Consider the following 22,877-nt stretch of genomic DNA (forward strand, 5'->3'; position numbering starts at 1 on the left):
TGATAAACAGATACATGATTTTCAAAAATACTAGACTTTAGCTTTCATAGTCAATGACAGGTGTAGGATGACAATTAACAGAGTTTAAACCCGATCAGATCATCGGGTCTATAACTTGGTAGGAAGGTGTAACGGGTTTTAGTGAAACTGACACACACACACACACACACACACATATATATTGACAATTCGTGTTAATTAACATATGTAACTAATTTAGAAAAAAACATATTTTTCTAATTTTAAAAAAAAGATTTGGACTAATAAAAATTTTCTCATATCTTTTTTATCATATTGTTTTCTTTTGTTATTTGTCATATTCTCTCAATAATGCATATATTTTATTATAATATTTAATTATTACAATCTTTTTTGACAATCAATGATATGCAATTTTTTATATACAATTTTGTTTGATTATTATTCTCTTTCATGTAAATTGACAACAATTTCTACTGGATGCTTTTACTTTCCTAGTCACCTTTAATTTATTAGACATTTATACTTGATAACATATAAACTAAACATTATTATTAGGGGTGAGCAAAATTTCGGTTAAACCGAATTAACCGATCGAACCGAGTCAATTCAGAAATTCGGTTCGCTTATTTCGGAAATTCGGTTTTCAAATAAAAAAAATTCGGTTATATCGGTTAATTCGGTTCGGTTACGGTTTTCAAAATTTTGAAATCGGCTAACTGAATTAACCGATATAATAAATACTATTATTTATCACTTTTAATATATTTTTAAATTTTTAATTTTAAAACCAGCCCTAATTCTAAAGAAAAATTTGTGATTTTATGTTTTTATGCATTTGTGTAGATTGTAGTGTTCAAAAAAATTACATATATAATTAAAGTTAAATCACAATTTTTTTAAAAAACTAATCGGTTAACCGATTTTAATTCGGTTCGGTTTTAATCGGTTATGAAAATTAATTCGATCGGTTCGATTATTGCTAAATATTTCAGTTCGGTCCGGTTATGACTAATTTGGTTCGGTCGGTAACAGAACCAACCGAATGCTCACTGTTAGACTTAATTTTATTGTGGTGATGAGAATCAAAACCATTAGGAATAGCACCAACCAGAAGATAATGCAAAGCAGAAAATATTGATTCGCCTAAACAGAAGCAGTACTTTAGTTAGTACTCAACGGCTTAGTAAAACAGAAGCATAACTTAGCTTTACTGGATCAGTACGTAATCGCATTTTACTCAATCGTTTCTATCTTAAATGTTACCGTTACTTTATCTATTACTAAGCATTAATTGCACCATTAAATGCTGAACGAAGTCATTTAATTAGCTTTACCAGTTTTGGTATTAAACAAGACTGATTGTGTTGAAAGCTTTTTGCAGGATCTTCTTTAGGAAATAAAGCTATTACTATCAGAAGTCAAAAAGAGCCGTTCATTTATTGTAGACTTTGGATTCAAGTTATCTATATATATGGATCAAATCCATTTAGAGAACAAGAACGCTGAACATTTTACTACTCAACGTTATATTGAGCAACCGCGAACCACTCTTAATATTTTAGCTCAATTTGCAGAAAAGCAGTACACGCTTCATTTTTACATCTGATCTTTGGAGATCATTTTGTACTGCTGTTTCTTCGCCTCTTCAAGCAAAACATAATTTCATATTTTTTGAAGAAGAGTTTTTAATCTGGAAAAGAGTCTTTTCCAGAAATCTTTGATATATTGAATCATACTGTGTTGAGATACTAAGAGTTTCAGTAGGCAAGGGATAAGTCCTGCTGAAGTGGGTGTGTACAAGTGTGTACCGTAAAATCCAAAGTCTTTTAGTGATACCTTCTGGAAACAGAAGAAGACGTAGAAGATTTTATCTTCGAACTTCCAGAAACAACAACTGTTTTATTGCCTACTGTTATTACTATTTTCACCCTACTCCATCGGATCGTTTTCGCACTTATTATTGTGATCTACTAGACTTACACTCGAACAAAGAACAAATATAATCTCTAACAGGATTATAGCACCCTTTGCAAAAACTATTATCAAAGTAAATAGTTTATTCACCCCCCTCTAAACTCTACATCAATCCCCAACAAGTGGTATCAGAGCAAGTTTCTATTATTCTGAAAATTTGCAACAGTTATGGCACATTTTAGCAAGGTTCCCATGTTCTCGAAAGAAGATTTTGATGACTGGAAGATCCGGATGCAAGCTCATCTTGCAGCCCAAGATGATGACATGTGGTATGTCGTCATAGACGGCCCATTAAAGATCTTAAAGCCAAATACAGCTATTGTTGTTACTGACGGTGCACCACAAATGGTTGAAAAACCAAGAAACGAATGGACTGGTGAAGATAAGAAGAAAGCCAATCTTGATAATGTCGCGAAGGACATTCTTTATAAAACTCTTGATAAGAACACCTTCAGCAAAATCAAGATGTGTTCCACTTTAAAGAAATCTGGGAAAAGCCCATTCAGATATGTGAAGGAAATGAGCAGACAAAAGAAAATAAACTGTCTGTAGCAATGCAGAAGTTTGAAAACCTAAAAATGAAGGCTGGGAAACTCTAAATGAGTTTGATGAATGTTTCAGCAGCTTAATCAATGAGCTAGCAGCTCTGGGTAAAGAGTACGGCAACCGAGAGATAGCGCTCAAAGTAATGAGAGCTTTACCCAGAGAGTGGGATGTGAAAACCATGGCTATGAGAGTATCTAAAGACCTGAACAAGTTAGAACTGCATGACTTGTTTGCAGACTTAAAAGCCTATGAGTTCGAACTGGAAGTGAGAAGTGGAGAAGAGCCCTCATCAAATCTATCTACCAAGGATCTTGCTGCCACTACTACTGCTACTACTTCTTCTACTGCTGCTGTAGTTGTTCTACTACAAGCTTTACCTGCTGTCATCATTGATAGCACATCTGAAAAGACTGCTGAACAGATTAGCAGTGACGCAATGTCATTGTTTGTAAAGAAGTTTTCCAGATTTATGAAAAAGAATCATCGAGCCTACCAGGGTCCCAATCGTAATTTCAAGAAGGATTCACCATCTGGTGACATGGCGTGTTTTAACTGTGGAAAGATCGGTCATTTTATTGCTGATTGTCCAAAGCCAAAGAAGGATGATCTGAAGAAAAAGGATCACAAGAGGAATAAAAAGAAGTCCAGAAGAGATCGATGTAGAAGAGTTAAACAGAGGGTGTCAGAGAGACTAATGATTTAAAATTTCGAAAAGAGCGGGCTGTCCAATTGGTTACTGAAAATAACCATAAGGAGATTTGTTGTTTTATGATAATATCTACTGGAAGTCATAAAGTACTGATATATTTCCAGCATTTTTATGAAAATCAGTAGACACATTGTTTTATCGAAAAGACAAACATCCGTTCTACTTCTGACAAAACACGAAAATAATAGTCTGAAAAAGATACTGTTCCCCCTAAATTAATGCAATTAATAAATGCGAAGATACGATATCTGAGGGAAAGACAGATGAATCTTGGTAGTCGTGAAATCAGATAGCCGTCTCTTCAGCTTCTTGAGACTCTATATAAGTGCCTGCAAGTTTACAAACAAATTCATTTACACCCTCTGTTTAACTTTTCAAAGACTCAGAAAGTTATTCCAGTGACAGCGATGTAGAAGAAGTCAAATGTCTTATGGCAGATACTGATTCAACCTCGACATCTGGAGAGGTATTTGACTTTGACTCTGACGAGTTTACACGTACTGATCTGATTAATGCATTGCATGATATGGTAAAAGAGTACTCATGACTTTCTCAATCATTCGAGGAAGTTAAAACTGAAAATCAAAACCTAAAGGATCAAATCAGTAAGTTTGCTTGCTTGCAAGAAAACAGCTGTAATGATCTAAAGGTTGAGATTAATAGGTTGAGAACTGAGAATGATAGGATGAACACAGATTACCAGACGCTGAAGTCTGAAAACCAGAGGCTATCTGTTCTGGTAAATGCTTGGAATAAGTCCTCAGTTTCATTGGAGAATATGCAGGAATTGCAAAAGCAATCTGGAGACAGAAGTGGTCTCGGATTCAGCAATAATGAAAGCACTTCTGGAAACAGTACTAAGCCAGAACTGGACACAAGCAAAGAGAAATACATTCGTTTTATTAAATCCAGTTTGGTATATGAACCGGAAGTACCAACTGTTCGAGTTGAAAGGAATGTAGATCAGATGAACAAAAGAAAGCATTATGGTCTGGGTTATGTTGAACCTAAGGGAAGAGTTCACCAGAGTTCTGGATCCAGTAGAAGATTCAACTCAGGAGGACAACCCTCTATGAATGTTAAAAACTACCAATAATATAATTCTAAACCTATTCAGAAGAGATACAGGCCAGACAAAACAGAAGAGAAGAACAACACTCTAAGATGCATACTGTTAGAAATAACAGACCTTCTGTTGCACACACATCTTTGGATACCCGAAGTACAAGGTCACCAAGAATTGTACAAATGTGGGTCCCCAAAAGACTGATAAGGCTTGGACCCAAATAGATTTGGGTACCAGATACTAAAATTTGTATTTGCAGGAACAGGAGAAGAAAACCAAAATCAGTAACTCCACATGGTATCTGGATAGTAGATGTTCCAGACACATGATTGGACAGAAAAATCCACTTTCAGAAATAATGAGTTGTACTGGACCAAAGATAACTTTTGGGGATAACTTAAAAAGTAAAACCGTGGGTAAGGGTAAGATTATCCATGGTAACATAACTATTAATGATGTACTCCTGGTTGAGAATCTCTGTTATAATTTAATTAGCATTAGTCAGCTGTGTGATAATGGTTATTTTGTAGCTTTTAAAAAGCACACATGCACAGTGAAAGATTCTGCTGAGTCTACTGTATTGACTGGAAAGAGAGAAGGCAACACTTACAAAGTTTCATGGAACTTAGATTATGTTAATGTTCCTACATGTTTAGTTGCCTCTCTTAGTTATAAGCATTGGCTCTGGCACAAGAGATTGAATCATCTGAATTTCGAGTCAATCAACAATCTCAAGAATCAGAACATAGTTGATGGTTTTCCTGATATAAAGTTTGTTGAAGATCATGTATGTTCTGCATGCCAACTTGGGAAGCAAATCAGATCTAGCTTCAAGAACAAAGATGATCCATAAAAGTCTACACGATAAGGAGATATATGCATGAAACTAGACATGAAATTCGAATTCCATGCCTAACAAGAAGATATTTTCAAAAATCCGATCCAAGGAGATAGATAAGATGATTATCCTAGATTCAAAATTTAATTCAAAAGTTTAAATGAGAAGATAATAAATGATCTGGATAGCAGTCACCCCTATACAATTAAGAAAACTTCCCATTCGAAATTTACATCTCATATTACACTCAAATTTTCGAGAAAGTGTTATCCGTATTTTCGAAAATCCTCTCCCAAGTGCTTATCAAAGTTCTGTCCACGTTCGGAAAATTATTTCCATCAGTAAAATGTTCATAATCGAATATTCATAGTTCAGAACATGCTTTCATATGTTTTAAATAACATATCCAAAATTCAGCAAATCCAATTGTTAGTTTTCGTATATAGTCTTCGCGAAATAACTGCTCAAATTCTAGGTGAGAACAATATATCTATGGTTTTTCATCCATAAAAAGTCAAAATGTCTTCGAACCCGATCTCCAAAGTTCATAATTTAGTTGACGTACTTTTAACTTATTGTGAAAGTTTAAGCCCGATCCAACATTTCAATAAGTCAAAACGAATCCTGCAAGGAGACTATTTTACAGTTGAAGTGTTGTTGTGTTTTCGAAGTATCGTTTGCATATGATTATTATGTGGTTTCCAATTCTTCAAGCAATAGTAAGGTAAGTGGGCTTGTTTAAAAATAATTTGTATATGATTTGTTTTTTTTTTTTTAAGTTTCGGTCGATCGCAATTCTTCTTCTATCTTTCTTGTAATATAATTATCTTTTGTTTGGTAGTATAATGATTAAATTGGATATGGGTAAAAATATCAAATTGGATATGTTTATGGCCTTTACACGGTGGGATTGTAATCGTTGTATGACCTTGTCCCTTTAGATGAGTAAAAATTAGAGACTGATACCAGTAAACCATGAAAAGTAAAGGATTCTCAGTGCCTAGACCAAGGTATGCTTACGTTATACATGTTTATGATATATGGTACAAAATATATTATGTATGGCATGAATTTTTCGAAAATCATGTAAGTTTGTGCTCGAACGGTCCTCACTTACTTAATGACGATCATACCACTCACCATTTATTGTGAGTGATGAAGAAACTATAATAGATCGAAATATTTGATCAACTCGATCTGTCTATTCGATTTAGCTTGTAACATCATACGTTGATCATCGTACTTGTAGTCTTGCATTAATATAAGCTTGGGTTAGATCAATTTAGTTTGAGATAACAAAAAACTTAAATATAAATTTTGATTAAACAATTTTGTTATAATCAAACGAGACACTTGATTCGAATTAAAGAATGATTATTTAATGTGTGATAAAAAAATTTAAAGTTAAAAAATATAACATACAATAATAATATGTCATATTTGATATGATTTTTGTCCATGAGATAAATTAAAAATTATTTCACATTATGCGTAAAATATATTTGGCTTAGAATTATGAGACTCTAATTGACCGATATTATGGTTTATTTGGTGGGTTTGGGACAAAGGTTGTTTATGAAATCTTTCATATTAAAATGAGTATATACGTCGATGGTTAATGCCACGAGGGTAGATGAGTTAATTTTTCCAACTTTCAATACCACATAACCATGGACATGGTTGATAGAATAGGTTTCTTAAAAAACTAACCAAACAATTATTAAAACAATAAATCATCCCACAATCACACCTTGTCCCTCATGCAAAAGATTGCCTTATAGATTAATAATTATTTTATTTTGTTAGGAATTTTAAAATCTCAGCTGGTTATACATATAGAGGGACGTAGACGGAAATTTTTTTACTGAAAATGATCGTTCTATTGTTGTAATAAACGCATGAAGCGTTACAAATAAAATCTATGTAAAAATACAATTCATATAATGCCTGAGAAAATTAAGAGACTTAACATAACAAATGGTCACACCTCAGTCGGAAACAACATATTCAATGTACAAAATATAACAGTTAACGTAACAAATGTGACAACTAGAACTGAGAAAAAAAATAGAGCTAGAGGGAAATCTTGTATCACTCGATCCCAACTTACACATCGTAAATTACATTTTTGTTTCTCTTCCTCCTCGGGCACTGAAAAAATCTTTTAGAACAATCTCTTAAAGGAAGATAGGCAACACGTACAAAAAAAAAAAGACAAAAAAAATGTATATTAAATGGTTGTCCATTTTTGGACAAGAAAGTCACATGAAGCGTGTTCAATATGATTTACTTGACTAACATAGTTTGCATGTTATTATGTTAGTCCGAAAAATTATCCAGTGAAGTTATTATATATATATATATATATATCTAATATCTTTAAAATAAAAAAATCATATATATTAATATTTCAAAAATCTGTATCTTTCATATTTTACTCGATAGTATTTCATATGGTCGAGAAAAATAAAATTAAATGCAGTCGATTAGGTGCGGGGCACGTGCCGTGGAGGTAGGTTACGGGTTGTCCAAAGCTATCTATGTTTCTAATAATTAATTAATACCGAATATATAAATGTGAACCGAATAATTAATATTAATAGATTGATTGGAAATAAACTATGGAGGAAACTAATTTTTTTAGTAAGATTTTAATAGTTATAAACAAATTATAACATACTTTTCACATTCTGATAAAACTAATTTTGAAGTCTCGCAGGACTTGTCCAAGTGCAATTAAGTAAAATAATTGTCGAAATATTTATATTTTATTTTAATGGTAGTTGATGATAAATAATTTAGTCCCCACAAAACTATTTTTTTTATATTATTACTATTATTATTTATTGTGAAGCCGCCTACCTTCTCTTAGCAGCCCAACTTTCTCCTCTCTTCTCTGTGAGAGATAGTCTAGTTTTTTTGTGGCCATTAAATTCAGCCATGCATTTATCTGTGACAACTTCTTCTTCTGCATAGTTGAAGTCCCCCGGGGGGGGTTGGGGGGGTTAATAACTTCTGTTTCTTTGAACCCTGAATTCTTTTGTTGAGTAAGTTTTTATTCAGCTTTTTTCATCATAGTTGAAGCCAACACAAATGGGTCACTGCCACTAAATAATTGGATTGTATTTATAACATGCAAACCATGTGAATCATTTGTAAATAAAAAGTGATAGTGTCGGAAACACTTTTCTTCTTTTAAATAAAAAAACAATTATGAGCAAGAAAATAAGTGCATCAAATCTTTCACATCATTTGACTAAAACTCAGCATCGTTACAATGTCTTCCCCAAAATTAGCAAACTATCCATGGCCATCAACTGTTAATGCTGCGAATTTCATATCAGTCAAGCTATGTCTTGACGAAGACAAAAAGAAAAGAAGCGCTAAAGATTACAAGATATGGAAAAAACAGATGATCTGTCTGTTCGAGAGCCAAGATTTGCTGGGCTTCGTTGACGGCCAGATCCCGGCTCCTAAAGAATCCATGGATGAGCAGAAACTCTGGAGAAGAACCGACCTGCTTATCACAGGATGGATTCTGGGTTCCATTACTGGGACCGAGGTGCTTGATGCAGTGGTGGGATTGGACAGTTCCAGGGAAGTTTGGTTGGAATTGGAAAAACTTTTCAAATCAGATGATAATGAAATTCAAACGAGCAGTTCTAGTTCGGATGAGGAAGATGGTAAATGAAATGAGAACTCAGTAACTAAAACTGATAAAAGAAAAAAGAAAAAGAAAAGGTTAATTGACGAATTCGAATGTATTTTTTCTGGTACAAGGCTTGTAATTTTAAGAAATATGCAGGTACGGATTTTCACCGGTACTTGCCATTGCATAGAGCAATATTAAGAGGTGATTGGAAGGAAGGCAAGGAGTTCTTGGACAAAGACGAAGATGCAATCACGGCCATCATCAATGATTCCTCGGAGACAGCTCTGCACGTAGCGGTGGAGACTGGAAAATCAAATGATTTCCTGAGAAAGTTGTTAGAATACCCGATGCCAAATGAAGCGATGCTCTCGAAAGATAGTACGGGGGACACTGCTTTACACACAGCCGCTTTGGCTGGAAACAAGGAAGCTGCGATACTATTGGTGAACAAAAAAATCGACTTGCTATATATTACAAATAACAATAATATGTTACCGATTCATTTAGCAGCGAGGAATAGCCAAAAAGATACGCTTATGTATCTCATATCCGTCTCCAAGAAAGAAGTGCAGAATAGCCCATTTGTGGGAAAGTTGGGGGCTTCGCTGTTGACAATTGCCATAGCTTCTGAGTTTATTGGTTAGTAGGAAATATTAATTTATTGATTGATAATTGTGAAATTTAAAGATGATATATTTTTCTTTGGGCAGATGTGGCTTTATATTTGGTGCAGAAATACCCAGAATTAGCTACGTTAAGCAACGACGACGATCATTATGCGTTGCAAGTGATAGCCGGAATGAAATCTGTGTTTCCGAGCGGAAAGAGTTTCAATTGGTGGCAAAATTGGATCTACTCTTGTAAGTGATCTTTCTTAGAGAAAATCTTTTAATTGCTTTGATAATCAGAGATCATTAGGCTACATTTTTTTAATGATTGACAAAGTGTGGGATTATGATTTCCAACTCCTATAAGATATTTCATCACATACATATATATACATTGAAGGTGTTCCTTTGACATCATTGAAAAATACAAGGATCACAACTGGCCCAAGGTCTGATATGGATCAAGTGACAAAGAAGTTCGATTGGTTCAACATAATTTCTTTTGTGGGTAAGTATAATTTCATTTTCAGATAAAAATTTTTACTTGACTCATTTGATAGTTTTTTTTTAGCTATCGAAGCTACTCTACTCCTTGTCATCATTACAAGTTAAAATATACGATGCATATATATATATTTGTTTATCTTCTTACTTTTGGCTATTAATATATACACAGTTCCTGAAGTGAAGAGCGTCAAGAAAAAGAAAGTAATGCACCGACAGACACTTGAACTCGTCAAATGTTTGTGCACCGCTCTCCAATCTCTGTCTTGCAGTGATGCTTCACCTATCTATGAAAGTGCCATAGTTAAGGCTGCACGGAAAGGCATACACGAGGTTGTGGAGGTGATCATAGAGATGTTTCCGAATGCCATTTATGCTGAAGAATCAAAAACTGAATGTTCCATTTTTCACATAGCAGCAAGAGAACGCGTTGAAAATGTTTTCAATCTCATTTATCATATGAATGAACGAAAACAATATTTTTACGACATGACGGACTCTTCGGGTAACAACTTTATGCACATATGCGGAGAACTAGCACCTCCTCATAAACTCAATCTAGTTTCTGGTGCAGCTTTACAGATGCAGCGTGAGTTACAATGGTCTAAGGTACTCGACATCTTGCATAACATTCTTCTTAATTAATTATATGCATGTCCACCACTAGCAATTATGATTAATTAGGCGGATCACTTCGGCAATTCTAGCTTGTTTGTTTACCTGAGCACATTTTTGTGGTGATAATTTCGTCAACGTGCACCGTACAGGAAATGGAAAATTTTGTCAACCCTTCTCGTAGGACATGGTTTAACAATGACCGCAAGACTCCTCAAATGCTGTTTTCCGAAAAGCACCAAGAGTTAAAATCTCAAGGAGAGAAATGGATGAAAGACACTGCCACCTCATGTACCATTGCCGCTGCATTGATTGCTACAGTCGTATTTGCTGCAGCCTTCACAGTTCCAGGAGGACTTCATGGTGACACCGGAGTACCGATTTTCGTAAGAAAAAATTTATTCGTTTTATTTGCTATCTCAGACTCTGTTTCCTTGTTCACATCCACCACTTCACTGCTCATGTTTCTATCGATCCTGACTTCCCGTTATGCCGAACAAGACTTTCTTTACCTTTTACCTAAGAGATTATGCATCGGCCTGCTTACCCTCTTCACTTCAATCACGTTCATGATGGTCGCCTTCAGTGCAGCTATATATATCACATTGAAGGAGAAATCTAATTTGTTTCTTGTACCAATGACCGTATTGGCTTGTCTTCCAGTCACATCCTTTGCATTATTGCAATTCCCACTTCTCATCGATGTGATGTATTGCACCTATGGACCCGGCATTTTCGGAAAAAAGAGTGATCGAACATTGTATTAAAACAAGAAACAAAGCAAAGCAAGGGCTTTCCACTTCAGTTTGATAGCAAAGATATATGTTGTGTGTGTGTGTTTTTTCTATTGAATATATTTTACGCAGCCTGATTTTAATCAATGTGAGGGATGTATCGACTTTTGATAGATTTAAGATTTTGATTATGTATTGCAATAACATATTTGAAATTTTATCAGTAATACGTAAACTAGGGAGTTGGGAAATACATACACTTGTGATCAGTGGATTCATGAACCATTAATTGGGTTTCGGAGGTCAAAATTAATATCTAACATACATATAAATATATGACTTTTAATTGTGATTTTCTAATATATATCTTTGTTCATTTAAGTTAGTAAATTCAATCAATAGTTTTTTTTTTAAATATGTTCTTTTGTAATTCATTATCCATATTAAATGACTTTTGGACATTAATGTTTATTGAATTCATCAATTTATCAATGATTTTTTTTTGTTACTGAAATTGGTTAATAAATTAGTGGATTTCTTCATGGTTGTTAATGAATATTTAATGTTTCTATCTTATCTTTTCTTTTATTTTTACATATAAATACACCATTTTTAAAACAAGTTGATTTTTAAATATGAATTAAGAAGCATCATACATGATGTAAATATTGAAATATGTTAAAGATTATTTGTAAGAATATTTTTTAACATAAAATATTAATTGAATTATTCCGTGATTGCAGTTTGGCAATAATTTCCTCATATTATTTTTTAATGAATTATTTTTTAATTGTGGTTTTGCTATTTGTACATCTCATTGCGCGAGGTGGAAAATCTGTGTTGAGTGCAATAATTGTTCCTGTTTGGTAGAGTGATCGAACCGTGGTGTTTGAGTTTAAAAGATTTGAGTTGCACCATTACTACTAGCTATAGCTTTTGGTAAAGCGGTAAGCGCTCGGTCCTACAATTGGTATCAGAGCCAAGGTCATGTATTCGATTTCCATTGATTGCAAGGAGTACAATTATTGAGAGGAAGATTGTTGGGTGCAATAATTGTTCCTGCTTGGTAGATTGATCGAACCGTGGTGCTTGAGCTGCTGTGCGGTTTAAAAGATTTGAGTTGCACCATTACTACTAGCTATAGATTTTGATAAAGCAGTAAACGCTCGGTCCTACAATCTGATATCATGTATGGATGTAAGCCTCTGTCTAATTTACGGAAATGGGTTTCTTTCATGAGTTTAAGACATTCCATGTGCTCTAATTAAAATTTGAAAATGTATCTAATTTACTCAATTGTTTTCTTTCAAAAGTTTAAAACATTTCACATGCTCTAATTAATATTTGATAATTAATATTCATTGATTATTATTTGTTTATATTCCTATTTTATATGTGCAAATGTCATTTTGTTTTTGTGACACTATTTTTTTTCTTATATATTTTTTTTTCATGTTTGCGGTATTTTTGTGCTTATTGTTTTTATTTAACATAGTTGGAAATATTATATATAGAGATAAATTTAAATCATAATGTGTCATTGGTAATACACATTAATGGTTATTTCACAATAACTATGATATTTTTATTTAATTATTGATATATATATATATATATATATATATATTATATAATTTTGTCTTGTTTGTTTTTTTCAACATATTAATTAATTTATAATTGTACATGATGAAATTATATACATAAGAAACAATTTTTCCTCTTTTTTACATATTTTTATTTCTATTATGACGCAATTAATATTACATTAATTTAACTAAATAATCATGTTTAAATTTGAAATTTTCTTAAATACATTAAGTCAAATAATTGATGAAAATTATTCAAGAAAACTTCATTGACAAAATATTTCGGTAAGCAAAATAAATTATTTAATTTAAATTTTATATTTTAAAAACCCTGAATCATAAATTCTAAATTATAATTGAAAATTTTGAAATCTCTCGTCGATTTTCTCTATCAATTCTTAATATTTTTTGTAATATTTGACATTATTTACTACTTTAAAAGTGTTGTTATATCTCTTAAGATAATTTTATCTATTATATAAACTTATAAATGCAACAAAATTAATTAAAAATATAGTGACAATAGCTTAATTGTTTTTGTAATATTTGATATTATTCAAAATATTTTTTTAGTATATATTATTTTTTAATGATGACATATATTTTGTGTATGTATATATATTCTAAATTAGTTTTAAAATTATGTGAATATATGCATATTTTTTCATATTTTTATGATTTTATAACTTAAATCTAAAAAAAAATTAGTAACTTTTGAAATATTAAGATTTGTACCTATAGATTAGGAGGTGTCCCATTAATTTTTCTAAAGTAAGAAAATACAGTTATATTTTTGACTTTTACGATGGTGAAATATTTTGAATTTTTTTGCCTCCCTAATAAAAATCTATCTACATCTCTTATCTCGAGAGAGTTTTTTTAATATATTATCTGCTCTTGAATTTTAACGTTTTTTCTCCTAATTTTTATATCAAGTAAATATATCAATTAATTTGTACACTTAATTATGTTCCTAATGCAAAATAGATATAACATAATATGTGGAGAAATCGAGTGAGACTTAAAAAAACAAGAAAAATAATAAGGAGTTAAACCCGAAGCATGGATGACTCAAATAAACAAAATAAGAAGACCATAGGAAAAAACATGCAAACATCAAAGGATTAATCAAAATCAAATCTGACGACGAAAAAGAAACATGAAAATTAGATATGATGATATGATTGCTGAATTTAATCAAAGAAAGAAGCATAAAAAATAAAATAAAAAGATGAAAAAGATACTGAAAGATTCGAAAATCATACAAGAAAATGATGGAAAAGACTAAACCGTGGTTGTTTAAAATGATAGATAAGTTGTAAAATAGTATTTGTTATTGAATAATTTGTGAAAAATTTACGTGTCTACATTTATTTGCAAATTTAGGATCAATATTCATAGTATACTTAACTTCATTATCTTTGCTACTAGTTAAATAAAATCGGGTGGTTCAAAATATATAGTATATGGAAATGCATAAATCTATAGATGCATTTCAAATCTATAGAAACAATTGTCTTGCCAATCCTCGTTTGGCTCTGCGACTCGAATGTCTTATTACATGTTGTAAGTAATAGTTATTGTATTGTATTTTGTTAAAAAGTAACATGTAGCCCTCTTGAAAAAATTGTTTCGTAGGCTTTGTTTTTGTTTTGCTTTGTTTTTTTTTTTTTTTAATAAAAGCAACATTAGATCATTACGAAGGTTTTGACTTATCCCTACCAATATATAAGTCAAAACGAGAAGGAGTGAGACGAGCCAAAATTTCTAGTGTGTAACAAGTTATAGGCATTTTTACAACATAAATACGGAAAACAATTTATATCGAATTCCATGCTACATCACGCATATCTATAATTAGGTCGCGGATTGCTTGGCTCTTGAGACTCGTGTTCATAAATCTCTTATCTTTGATGTAAATACACATTTTCAGCTGTATAAACATGGATTTCCTAACTCTCTAGTTTATGTTATTATCGATAAAATTCCAAACATGTCACTGCATTACATTGTCAAATCTTTATTAAAGTTGATACATCCCTCATATTGGTTATATATATATAATATATATATATATATATATATAAACACGCGCGCACACACACACAACAAATATCTTTGGTATCTAACTGAAGTGGAAAGCCCTTGCTTTGCTTTGTTTTAATACAATGTTCGATCACTCTTTTTGCCGAAAATGCCAGGTCCATAGGTGGAATACATCACATCGATGAGAAGTGGGAATTGCAATAATGCAAAGGATGTGACTGGAAGACAGGCCAATACGGTCATTGGTACAAGAAACAAATTAGATTTCTCCTTCAATGTAATATATATAGCTGCACTAAAGGCGACCATCATGAACGTGATTGAAGTGAAGAGGGTAAGTAGGCCGATGCATAATCTCGTAGGTAGAAGGTAAAGAAAGTCTTGTTCAGCATAACGGGAAGTCAGGATCGATAGAAACATGAGCAGTGAAGTGGTGGATGTGAACAAGGAAACAGAGTCTGAGATAGCAAATAAAACGAATAAATTTTTTCTTACGAAAATCGGTACTCCGGTGTCACCATGAAGTCCTCCTGGAACTGTGAAGGCTGCAGCAAATACGACTGTAGCAATCAATGCAGCGGCAATGGTACATGAGGTGGCAGTGTCTTTCATCCATTTCTCTCCTTGAGATTTTAACTCTTGGTGCTTTTCGGAAAACAGCATTTGAGGAGTCTTGCGGTCATTGTTAAACCATGTCCTACGAGAAGGGTTGACAAAATTTTCCATTTCCTGTACGGTGCACGTTGACTGAAATTATCACCACAAAAATGTGCTCAGGTAAACAAACAAGCTAGAATTGCCGAAGTGATCCGCCTAATTAATCATAATTGCTAGTGGTGGACATGCATATAATTAATTAAGAAGAATGTTATGCAAGATGTCGAGTACCTTAGACCATTGTAACTCACGCTGCATCTGTAAAGCTGCACCAGAAACTAGATTGAGTTTATGAGGAGGTGCTAGTTCTCCGCATATGTGCATAAAGTTGTTACCCGAAGAGTCCGTCATGTCGTAAAAATATTGTTTTCGTTCATTCATATGATAAATGAGATTGAAAACTATTTTCAACGCGTTCTCTTGCTGCTATGTGAAAAATGGTACATTCAGTTTTTGATTCTTCAGCATAAATGGTATTCGGAAACATCTCTATGATCACCTCCACAACCTCGTGTATGCCTTCCTCTGCAGCCTTAAGCATGGCACTTTGATAGACAGGTGAAGCATCACTAGAAGGCAAAGATTCCAGTGCCCTGCACAAGCATTTGACGAGTTCAAGTGTCTGTCGGTGCATTACTTTCTTTTTCTTGATGCTCTTCACTTCAGGAACTGTGTGTATATATTAATAGCCAGAAGTAAGAAGATAAACAAATATATGCATCGCATATTTTAACTTGTAATGATGACAAGGAGTAGAGTAGCTTCGATAGCTCATCTCAACATATATGTGAAAGGAATTTTATTCCTTGATATATTTTCTTTTTTTATCTTTAATATTTTGCCTTTCTAGACATGGGGATAATCTCGAAATTGATGATATGATCTCGTATAAATTCAATATGTGATATAAGACTATATTTGATATGACTCTTAATATCTTTAAGATATGATATCACAATATCTTTAAGATATTATCCTTGTTTTAAAAATAGTTTGTTTCCTAATGAAATTGTTTTTTCTATGTTAAATAGGACTCAAAGGAGAAGAAACAAAAGAGAGGGGGACGATATAGAGCAAAAAAACTTTCGGAGAGACTGAGATGCATTTGTACGAAGAAAATATTTTCTGATTGAAGCAATCTCGCGTCGTTGATAAAGTGTTGCTGTGAAGTGCTGACTACATCTGAAGACAACACCTAATCACTGTTTTGATTAGTGCGCTGATTTTTGAAGACTTTTTCACTTCTCAGTTGATGCATCCTATGTATTTTGGTTATACGGTTTGTTAGAGGTTTATGATGAAATTTGTTACTCGCCTTAATAAGGGAGTTGTTTTATTCTTTCACTAGTATTGGTTTTTGTAAACTTACAAGTTTTTCTAGTGAATTATTTTGCCCTGAGGCACCGCACAAGTATTTTATACTTGTGCATAATTTATCTCTCGTATCTCGTATTATTGTCATTCCAGTTGTGTGTTAATGTGTTAAACTATAATTTCCGCTGCATGTTGTCGTGGGTGTTACAACACCTACGCACAACACCTACATTCTGATACACACAACACTCACCCTCGTCACATTCACCCTGTGGAAACGGAACTTTCAATTGGTATCAGAGCTTCCACTTGACGCTACTAAGTGAGATCCTGTTTTGTTTTGTTTTCCAGGTGGAAAAGGATCATGGAAGCATCAACAAACACTGTTTTTAGACCTCCCGTATTGGATGGATCAAACTATGCATTATGGAAAGTAAAGATGAGGGTTTTTATTAAATCAATTGAAGAAAGAGCTTGGCAGCGTGTACTTGATGGTTGGAGTCCACCAAAGATTGAGGATGCTGATGGAGACACTCGGCTCAAACCTGAAAGTACATGGACAATCGATGAAGTGCAAACGTCAAATTTTAATTCCAAGGCTCTCAATGCTATATTCTCGTCTGTTGACACAAGGATGTTTAATTTAATCACCAATTGTGTTTGTGCCAAAGAAGCTTGGGATATACTTCAGAAACATTGTGAAGGATCCGAGAGTGTGCGTAAAACTAGGCTAAGGATGGTGGCATCAAAATTTGAAAGCCTGAGAATGGAGGACAAGGAGTCTATTCTTGAGTATGATAGCCGGTTGAGACAACTTTCTAATGAAGCTCACAGTCTTGGAGATCCCATGTCCAATGAAAGATTGGTGAACAAAGTTTTAAGATCTCTACCTGAGAAATTTAATGTCAAAGTTTGTGCAATTGAAGAATCTAAAGACACTTCAACAATCAACCTGGATGAATTAATGAGTTCCCTCAGAACTTTTGAGATGAATCTTGATTTACAAAAGAAGGATAAAGGGAAGACAATAGCCCTTGAAGTTTCAACTGACTCTTATGATGAAATCCTTCAAATATCTAAAGAAGTGAATGAATCTGATTTAGGTGAAGATTCTATCTCTCTAATTACTAAAAAATTCGGTGATTACTTGAAGAAAATGAGAGAGAAGAAGAAAATTGGACAAAAATCTGTGTTGCCCAATATCACCACTTCTGCAAAAGCTCAAAAGTTTACTCCTATGAAAGGACAATTTCGACCAAAAACTGAATTGCAAATCCAATCAAATGTCAGAAATTTGGACTCAGTACAATGCAGAGAGTGTTCTGGATTTGGACACTATGCCAATGAGTGTGCCAATCGACTTCGGAGAAACAAAGGCATGGCTGTCACTTTGAGTGATGAAGAGTCTGATGATGATCAAGGATCAAATGAATCTGAAAAACACACATCGTTGTCTGCTGTGATCAAGGAGAAGCGTTCAATGCAAATCAATCCTTTGGGTGTTGCCACAGGTGTTGCAATACCTGGTCGCAACATCTCTTCAAATTCAGTGTGTCTTAATTCTACAACCCTTGGTGAATCAAGTCAGTCTGAAAACCAAGAAGTAGATGATGATGAAGTCACTCTGGAAAGTGTGTAGACAATGTATGAAGAATTGTATGAAGACTGGATCAAAAGAAATAAAGTGAATGCAATTCTCTCCAAAGAGAACACTGAGCTGAAGTCACAAGTATCACGACTTGAAGTAATCTTAAGTAAGAAAGATCTGGAATTATGCAAAGTCAAGGAAGAGCTTGAAGAAGCAACTCAAATTCTTGCGAAGCTTAATTCAAGTTCATCCAAACTTGATTCACTCTTGATGATTGGAAAGAATGACAAAGCTGGACTTGGTTATACGAATCACCAATTTGAAATAGGAGAGTCTTCCAACACTGAAAGAAAACCAACTGTCTTTGTCAAAGGAAGTGCTGAAATCTCGAATGCTACATACACTGAAAAAGGTGTTTCATCAAAGAGGCAAATATCTACAAAGAAGTCCAAGTCCAGAAAACGCCACTTTATCTGCCACTATTGCTTTAGACCTGGTCATATCAAACCCTATTGTTTTAAACTGAGAGATGACTACAAAAGATGGGAATCTGAACAGGTGTTGCCACAGGTGTTGTACAACATCCGGCGTAACACTGCCAATAGGAAACCATCGGTAAAAAGGGTTTGGGTGACAAAGGCTAATATTCAATGTTCTGTTATTTATACTTCGTTAAAAACTAACATTGCAGGAATATGGTACTTTGACAGTGGCTGTTCACGCCACATGACAGGTTCTAAAGACTATTTGACTGACTATGTTGAACTAAGGAATGGTCTGTGATATATGGTGGAGGTGCTAAAGGAAGAATAGCTGGCAAATGGACCTTGAATGTTGATGGACTGCCTAGTCTACACAATGTGCTTTATGTCGAAGGACTTAACTCAAACTTAATAAGCATAAGTCAACTTTGTGATGATGGTTTACATGTTAAGTTTGATAAAGACAATTGTGAAGTTTTTGATAATACTGATACATGTATTTTGACAAGTACAAGGTCGGCTGACAATTGTTATCAACTTGGAGAGGACCCTGTGTGCAATCATTCAAAAGTAAGTGAACTAAACTTGTGGCATCAAAAATTGGGTCATGCAAACTTCAAGACATTAAAGAACCTTGGTAAGTACGATGCTGTGAGAGGTATGCCTAATTTATCCTCTGGAATTCCTTATGTTTGTGGTGCATGTCAAAAGGGTAAGCAAACACGTGTTCCCCATCAAGTGTTGCAACACTTTGGAACAACACGGTGTCTTGAACTCTTGCACATGGATCTTATGGGTCCAATGGAAGTGGAAAGCCTTGGAGGTAAGAAGTATTCATGTGTTTGTGTGGATGATTTCTCTTGCTTTACATGGCTAAGTTTTCTTAGAGAAAAATCCGACACATTTGCTGTTTTTAAGAAATTACATGCTAAGATTACTAATCTACATGATTTGAGGGTTGGTAAGATAAGAACCGATCATGGTAAAGAATTTGAAAACTCACACTTTATATCATTCTGTGAAAAGGGAGGGATAACTCATGAATTTTCGGCCCCTAAGACTCCTCAACAAAATGGAATAGCCGAAAGGAAGAATAGGACACTGCAAGAAATGGCTAGGGTCATGTTGAGTTCAAAGAATATTTCAAAACGATTTTGGGCCGAGGCCTTAAACACAGCATGTCATATTTCAAACCGTGTGTACTTAAGGAGTGGTTCTACTATGACATCCTATGAAATCATCATGGGAAAGAGGCCAAACCTGAAGTACTTTCATGTTTTTGGGTGTGTATGTTATGTTTTGAATGACCGAGACCATCTTGCAAAGTTTGACTCTAAAAGTGACAAGTGTTTATTTCTTGGTTATTCATCCAATAGTCGTGCATATCGCGTGTATAATCTCAGAACAAGAACGACTATGGAATCTATTAACGTTGTTTTTGACGATCTTGCAGATCTAACGGGAAAAACAATCGAGGACGATATTGATGGGCTACTGAACATAAGTGAGACACTTGCCTAACACAGATGTTGCACCCGGTGTTGTAACACCTGAGACAACACCTGCACTGGCAGAATCAAATGATGAACCAGGAGAATATACTGAAAATGATGATGTTGTAACCAATGAAGGGATTGATATTCCCAGTAAGATTCAGAAAAATCATCCATCATCTCAGATCATTGGAGAAGCATTTGGAGGAATGCAAACTAGAAGAAAGGAGAAGGTAGATTATCGGAAAATGATGGGTCTAGTATGCATGACTTCCGTATACTCTCAAGTAAGCCATTCTTGTTTTGTTTCGCTCATTGAACCCAAAAATATAAATGAAGCCTTAAAAGATGAATTTTGGGTTGATGCGATGCATGAGGAACTTGAACAATTTGTTAGGAATGATGTGTGGGATTTGGTTCCCAGACCTGATAATGTGAATGTTATTGGAACCAAATGGATTTTTAAAAACAAAACTGATGAATCTGGGATTGTTGTGAGAAATAAATCTAGGTTAGTTGCTCAAGGGTATACTCAAATTGAAGGAATTGATTTTGATGAGACATTTGCCCCTGTTGCCCGGATTGAGTCAGTCCGACTTTTACTTGCTATCGCTTGTCACATGGACCTAAAATTATATCAAATGGATGTGAAAAGTGCCTTTTTGAACGGCATTTTGAATGAAGAAGCTTATGTAAGCCAACCTAAAGGGTTCGAAGATCCAAACCACCCGAACCATGTCTACAAGTTGAAGAAGGCACTTTATGGACTTGAAACAAGCTCCACGAGCATGGTATGGTAGGCTTACTGAATATCTGCTTGACTTAGGCTTCAAACGAGGTGAGGTTGATAAAACCCTTTTTATTCAAAAATCGAAGCATGATATTCTTGTGTGTCAAATTTATGTGGATGACATCATTTTTGGTGCTTCTTCTCAAAAGCATGTTGATGAATTTGTTAAATGCATGTCTACCACATTTGAAATGAGCATGGTAGGAGAATTAAGTTTCTTTCTTGGATTGCAAATTAAACAAATGCATGATGGTATCTTTCTGTGTCAATCCAAGTATGCCAAGAATTTGGTGAAGAAATTTTCTACCGAGAACACTAAACACATGAAAACACCAATGAGGTTGACTGAAAAATTGTCCAAAGACGATGTTGCTGCAGGTGTTGACAACACCCAGTATCGCAGAATCATAGGCAGTCTTCTTTACTTAAGTGCAAGTCGTCCCGACATCATGTTTAGTGTATGTTTGTGTGCCAGGTACCAGGCTGATCCTAAAGTCACTCATTTAAAAGCTGTCAAAAGAATTTTGAGATATATAGCCGGGACAGTTAACTTAGGTTTGTGGTACACCAAAGAAACAAACATTAAAAAAAGTGGGGTTTAGTGATGCTGACTGGGCTGAAAATCTAGATGATAGGAAGAGTACCACTGGAGGATGTTTTTATCTAGGTAACAATTTGGTGTCATGGTATAGTAAAAAGCAAAATTGTGTATCTCTGTCCACTGCTGAATCTGAATATGTTGCAGCTGCTAGCTGTTGTTCACAACTTTTGTGGATGAATCAAATGATTAAAGACTATGGTTTCAACAGTGACACCGTAATTGTATACTGTGACAATTCAAGTGCAATTGATATTTCAAAAAATCCAGTACAACACTCTCGAACGAAACACATAGACATTAGACATCATTTTATTCGAGATTTGGTTGATAAGGGTACAATTCGAATGGAATTTGTTAGAACTGAGAACCAACTGGCTGATATTTTTACAAAACCATTGGATTTTGAGAGATTTTCCAATCTTAGGAAGTCTCTCAGCTTGTGTGCACAATGATCACTCACGGATGTTGTCCTCGGTGTTACAACACCTGTGGACAACACTCAGCATGCATGTGCATTTTATTTTTAGGATGCTAGACATATTGCATACATCCTGTTTTGTGTGAAGCCTGTACAAGTGAAAGATACTGAATGGTGTGCTCTCAGTTGTGAATCAAACTTTCTATCAAAATTTTCTAAAGTATGGAGTGTGCTGAATCTAAGTCATTAAGCTGTGAGGATGTTCGTGTACCACATGATCTTGTCCAATGTAGAAAATGACTAGAAAATTCTTGAGCAATAAGGTGAAAAATAGAAAAGAAAAAAAATTGTTGTTTAGAAGAAAATGAAAAAAGCTACCTATAGGAGTCCAATGAAGACCGTTCTTCTAGTGTGGGAGCTACCACTTCTAATTCAAAATACAGATGAAAAAAGCTACCTAGAGGAGTCCTATGAAGACCGTTCTTCTAGAGTGGGAGCTACCATGTCTGAATTAAAAATGTTCAAGAAAGTTTGAGTCCAACTTGTGAGTGTTGCCAAGAGGTGTTGCCAACACCTAAGTACAGACTGATCACAGTTTGATCACATGCGTGTGCATTTCATTTTTGATCATACTTTAGGAATAAATTTAAGTCATTCATACTGCTGTTATGTGA

General features: G+C 34.1%; 1 protein-coding gene and 1 pseudogene across 1 annotated transcript; one reads left to right on the forward strand and one right to left on the reverse strand.

Moving 5' to 3' along the window:
* The first annotated feature begins 7,973 nt into the window (after positions 1-7,973).
* On the forward strand, positions 7,974-11,481 carry LOC142505685 (uncharacterized). Its single transcript, XM_075618767.1, has 6 exons — positions 7,974-8,798; positions 8,921-9,406; positions 9,478-9,627; positions 9,776-9,883; positions 10,052-10,488; positions 10,647-11,481. Exons 1-6 carry the CDS (start codon positions 8,393-8,395, stop codon positions 11,259-11,261), a joined length of 2,202 nt encoding a protein of 733 aa, XP_075474882.1. The 5' UTR covers positions 7,974-8,392; the 3' UTR covers positions 11,262-11,481.
* Positions 11,482-14,892: 3,411 nt separating this feature from the next.
* Positions 14,893-16,280, reverse strand: LOC142504814 (uncharacterized; annotated as a pseudogene).
* Positions 16,281-22,877: the final 6,597 nt, after the last annotated feature.

The sequence above is a fragment of the Primulina tabacum genome, chromosome 10 (assembly GCF_025594145.1).
Source record: "Primulina tabacum isolate GXHZ01 chromosome 10, ASM2559414v2, whole genome shotgun sequence".
NCBI lineage: Eukaryota > Viridiplantae > Streptophyta > Magnoliopsida > Lamiales > Gesneriaceae > Primulina > Primulina tabacum.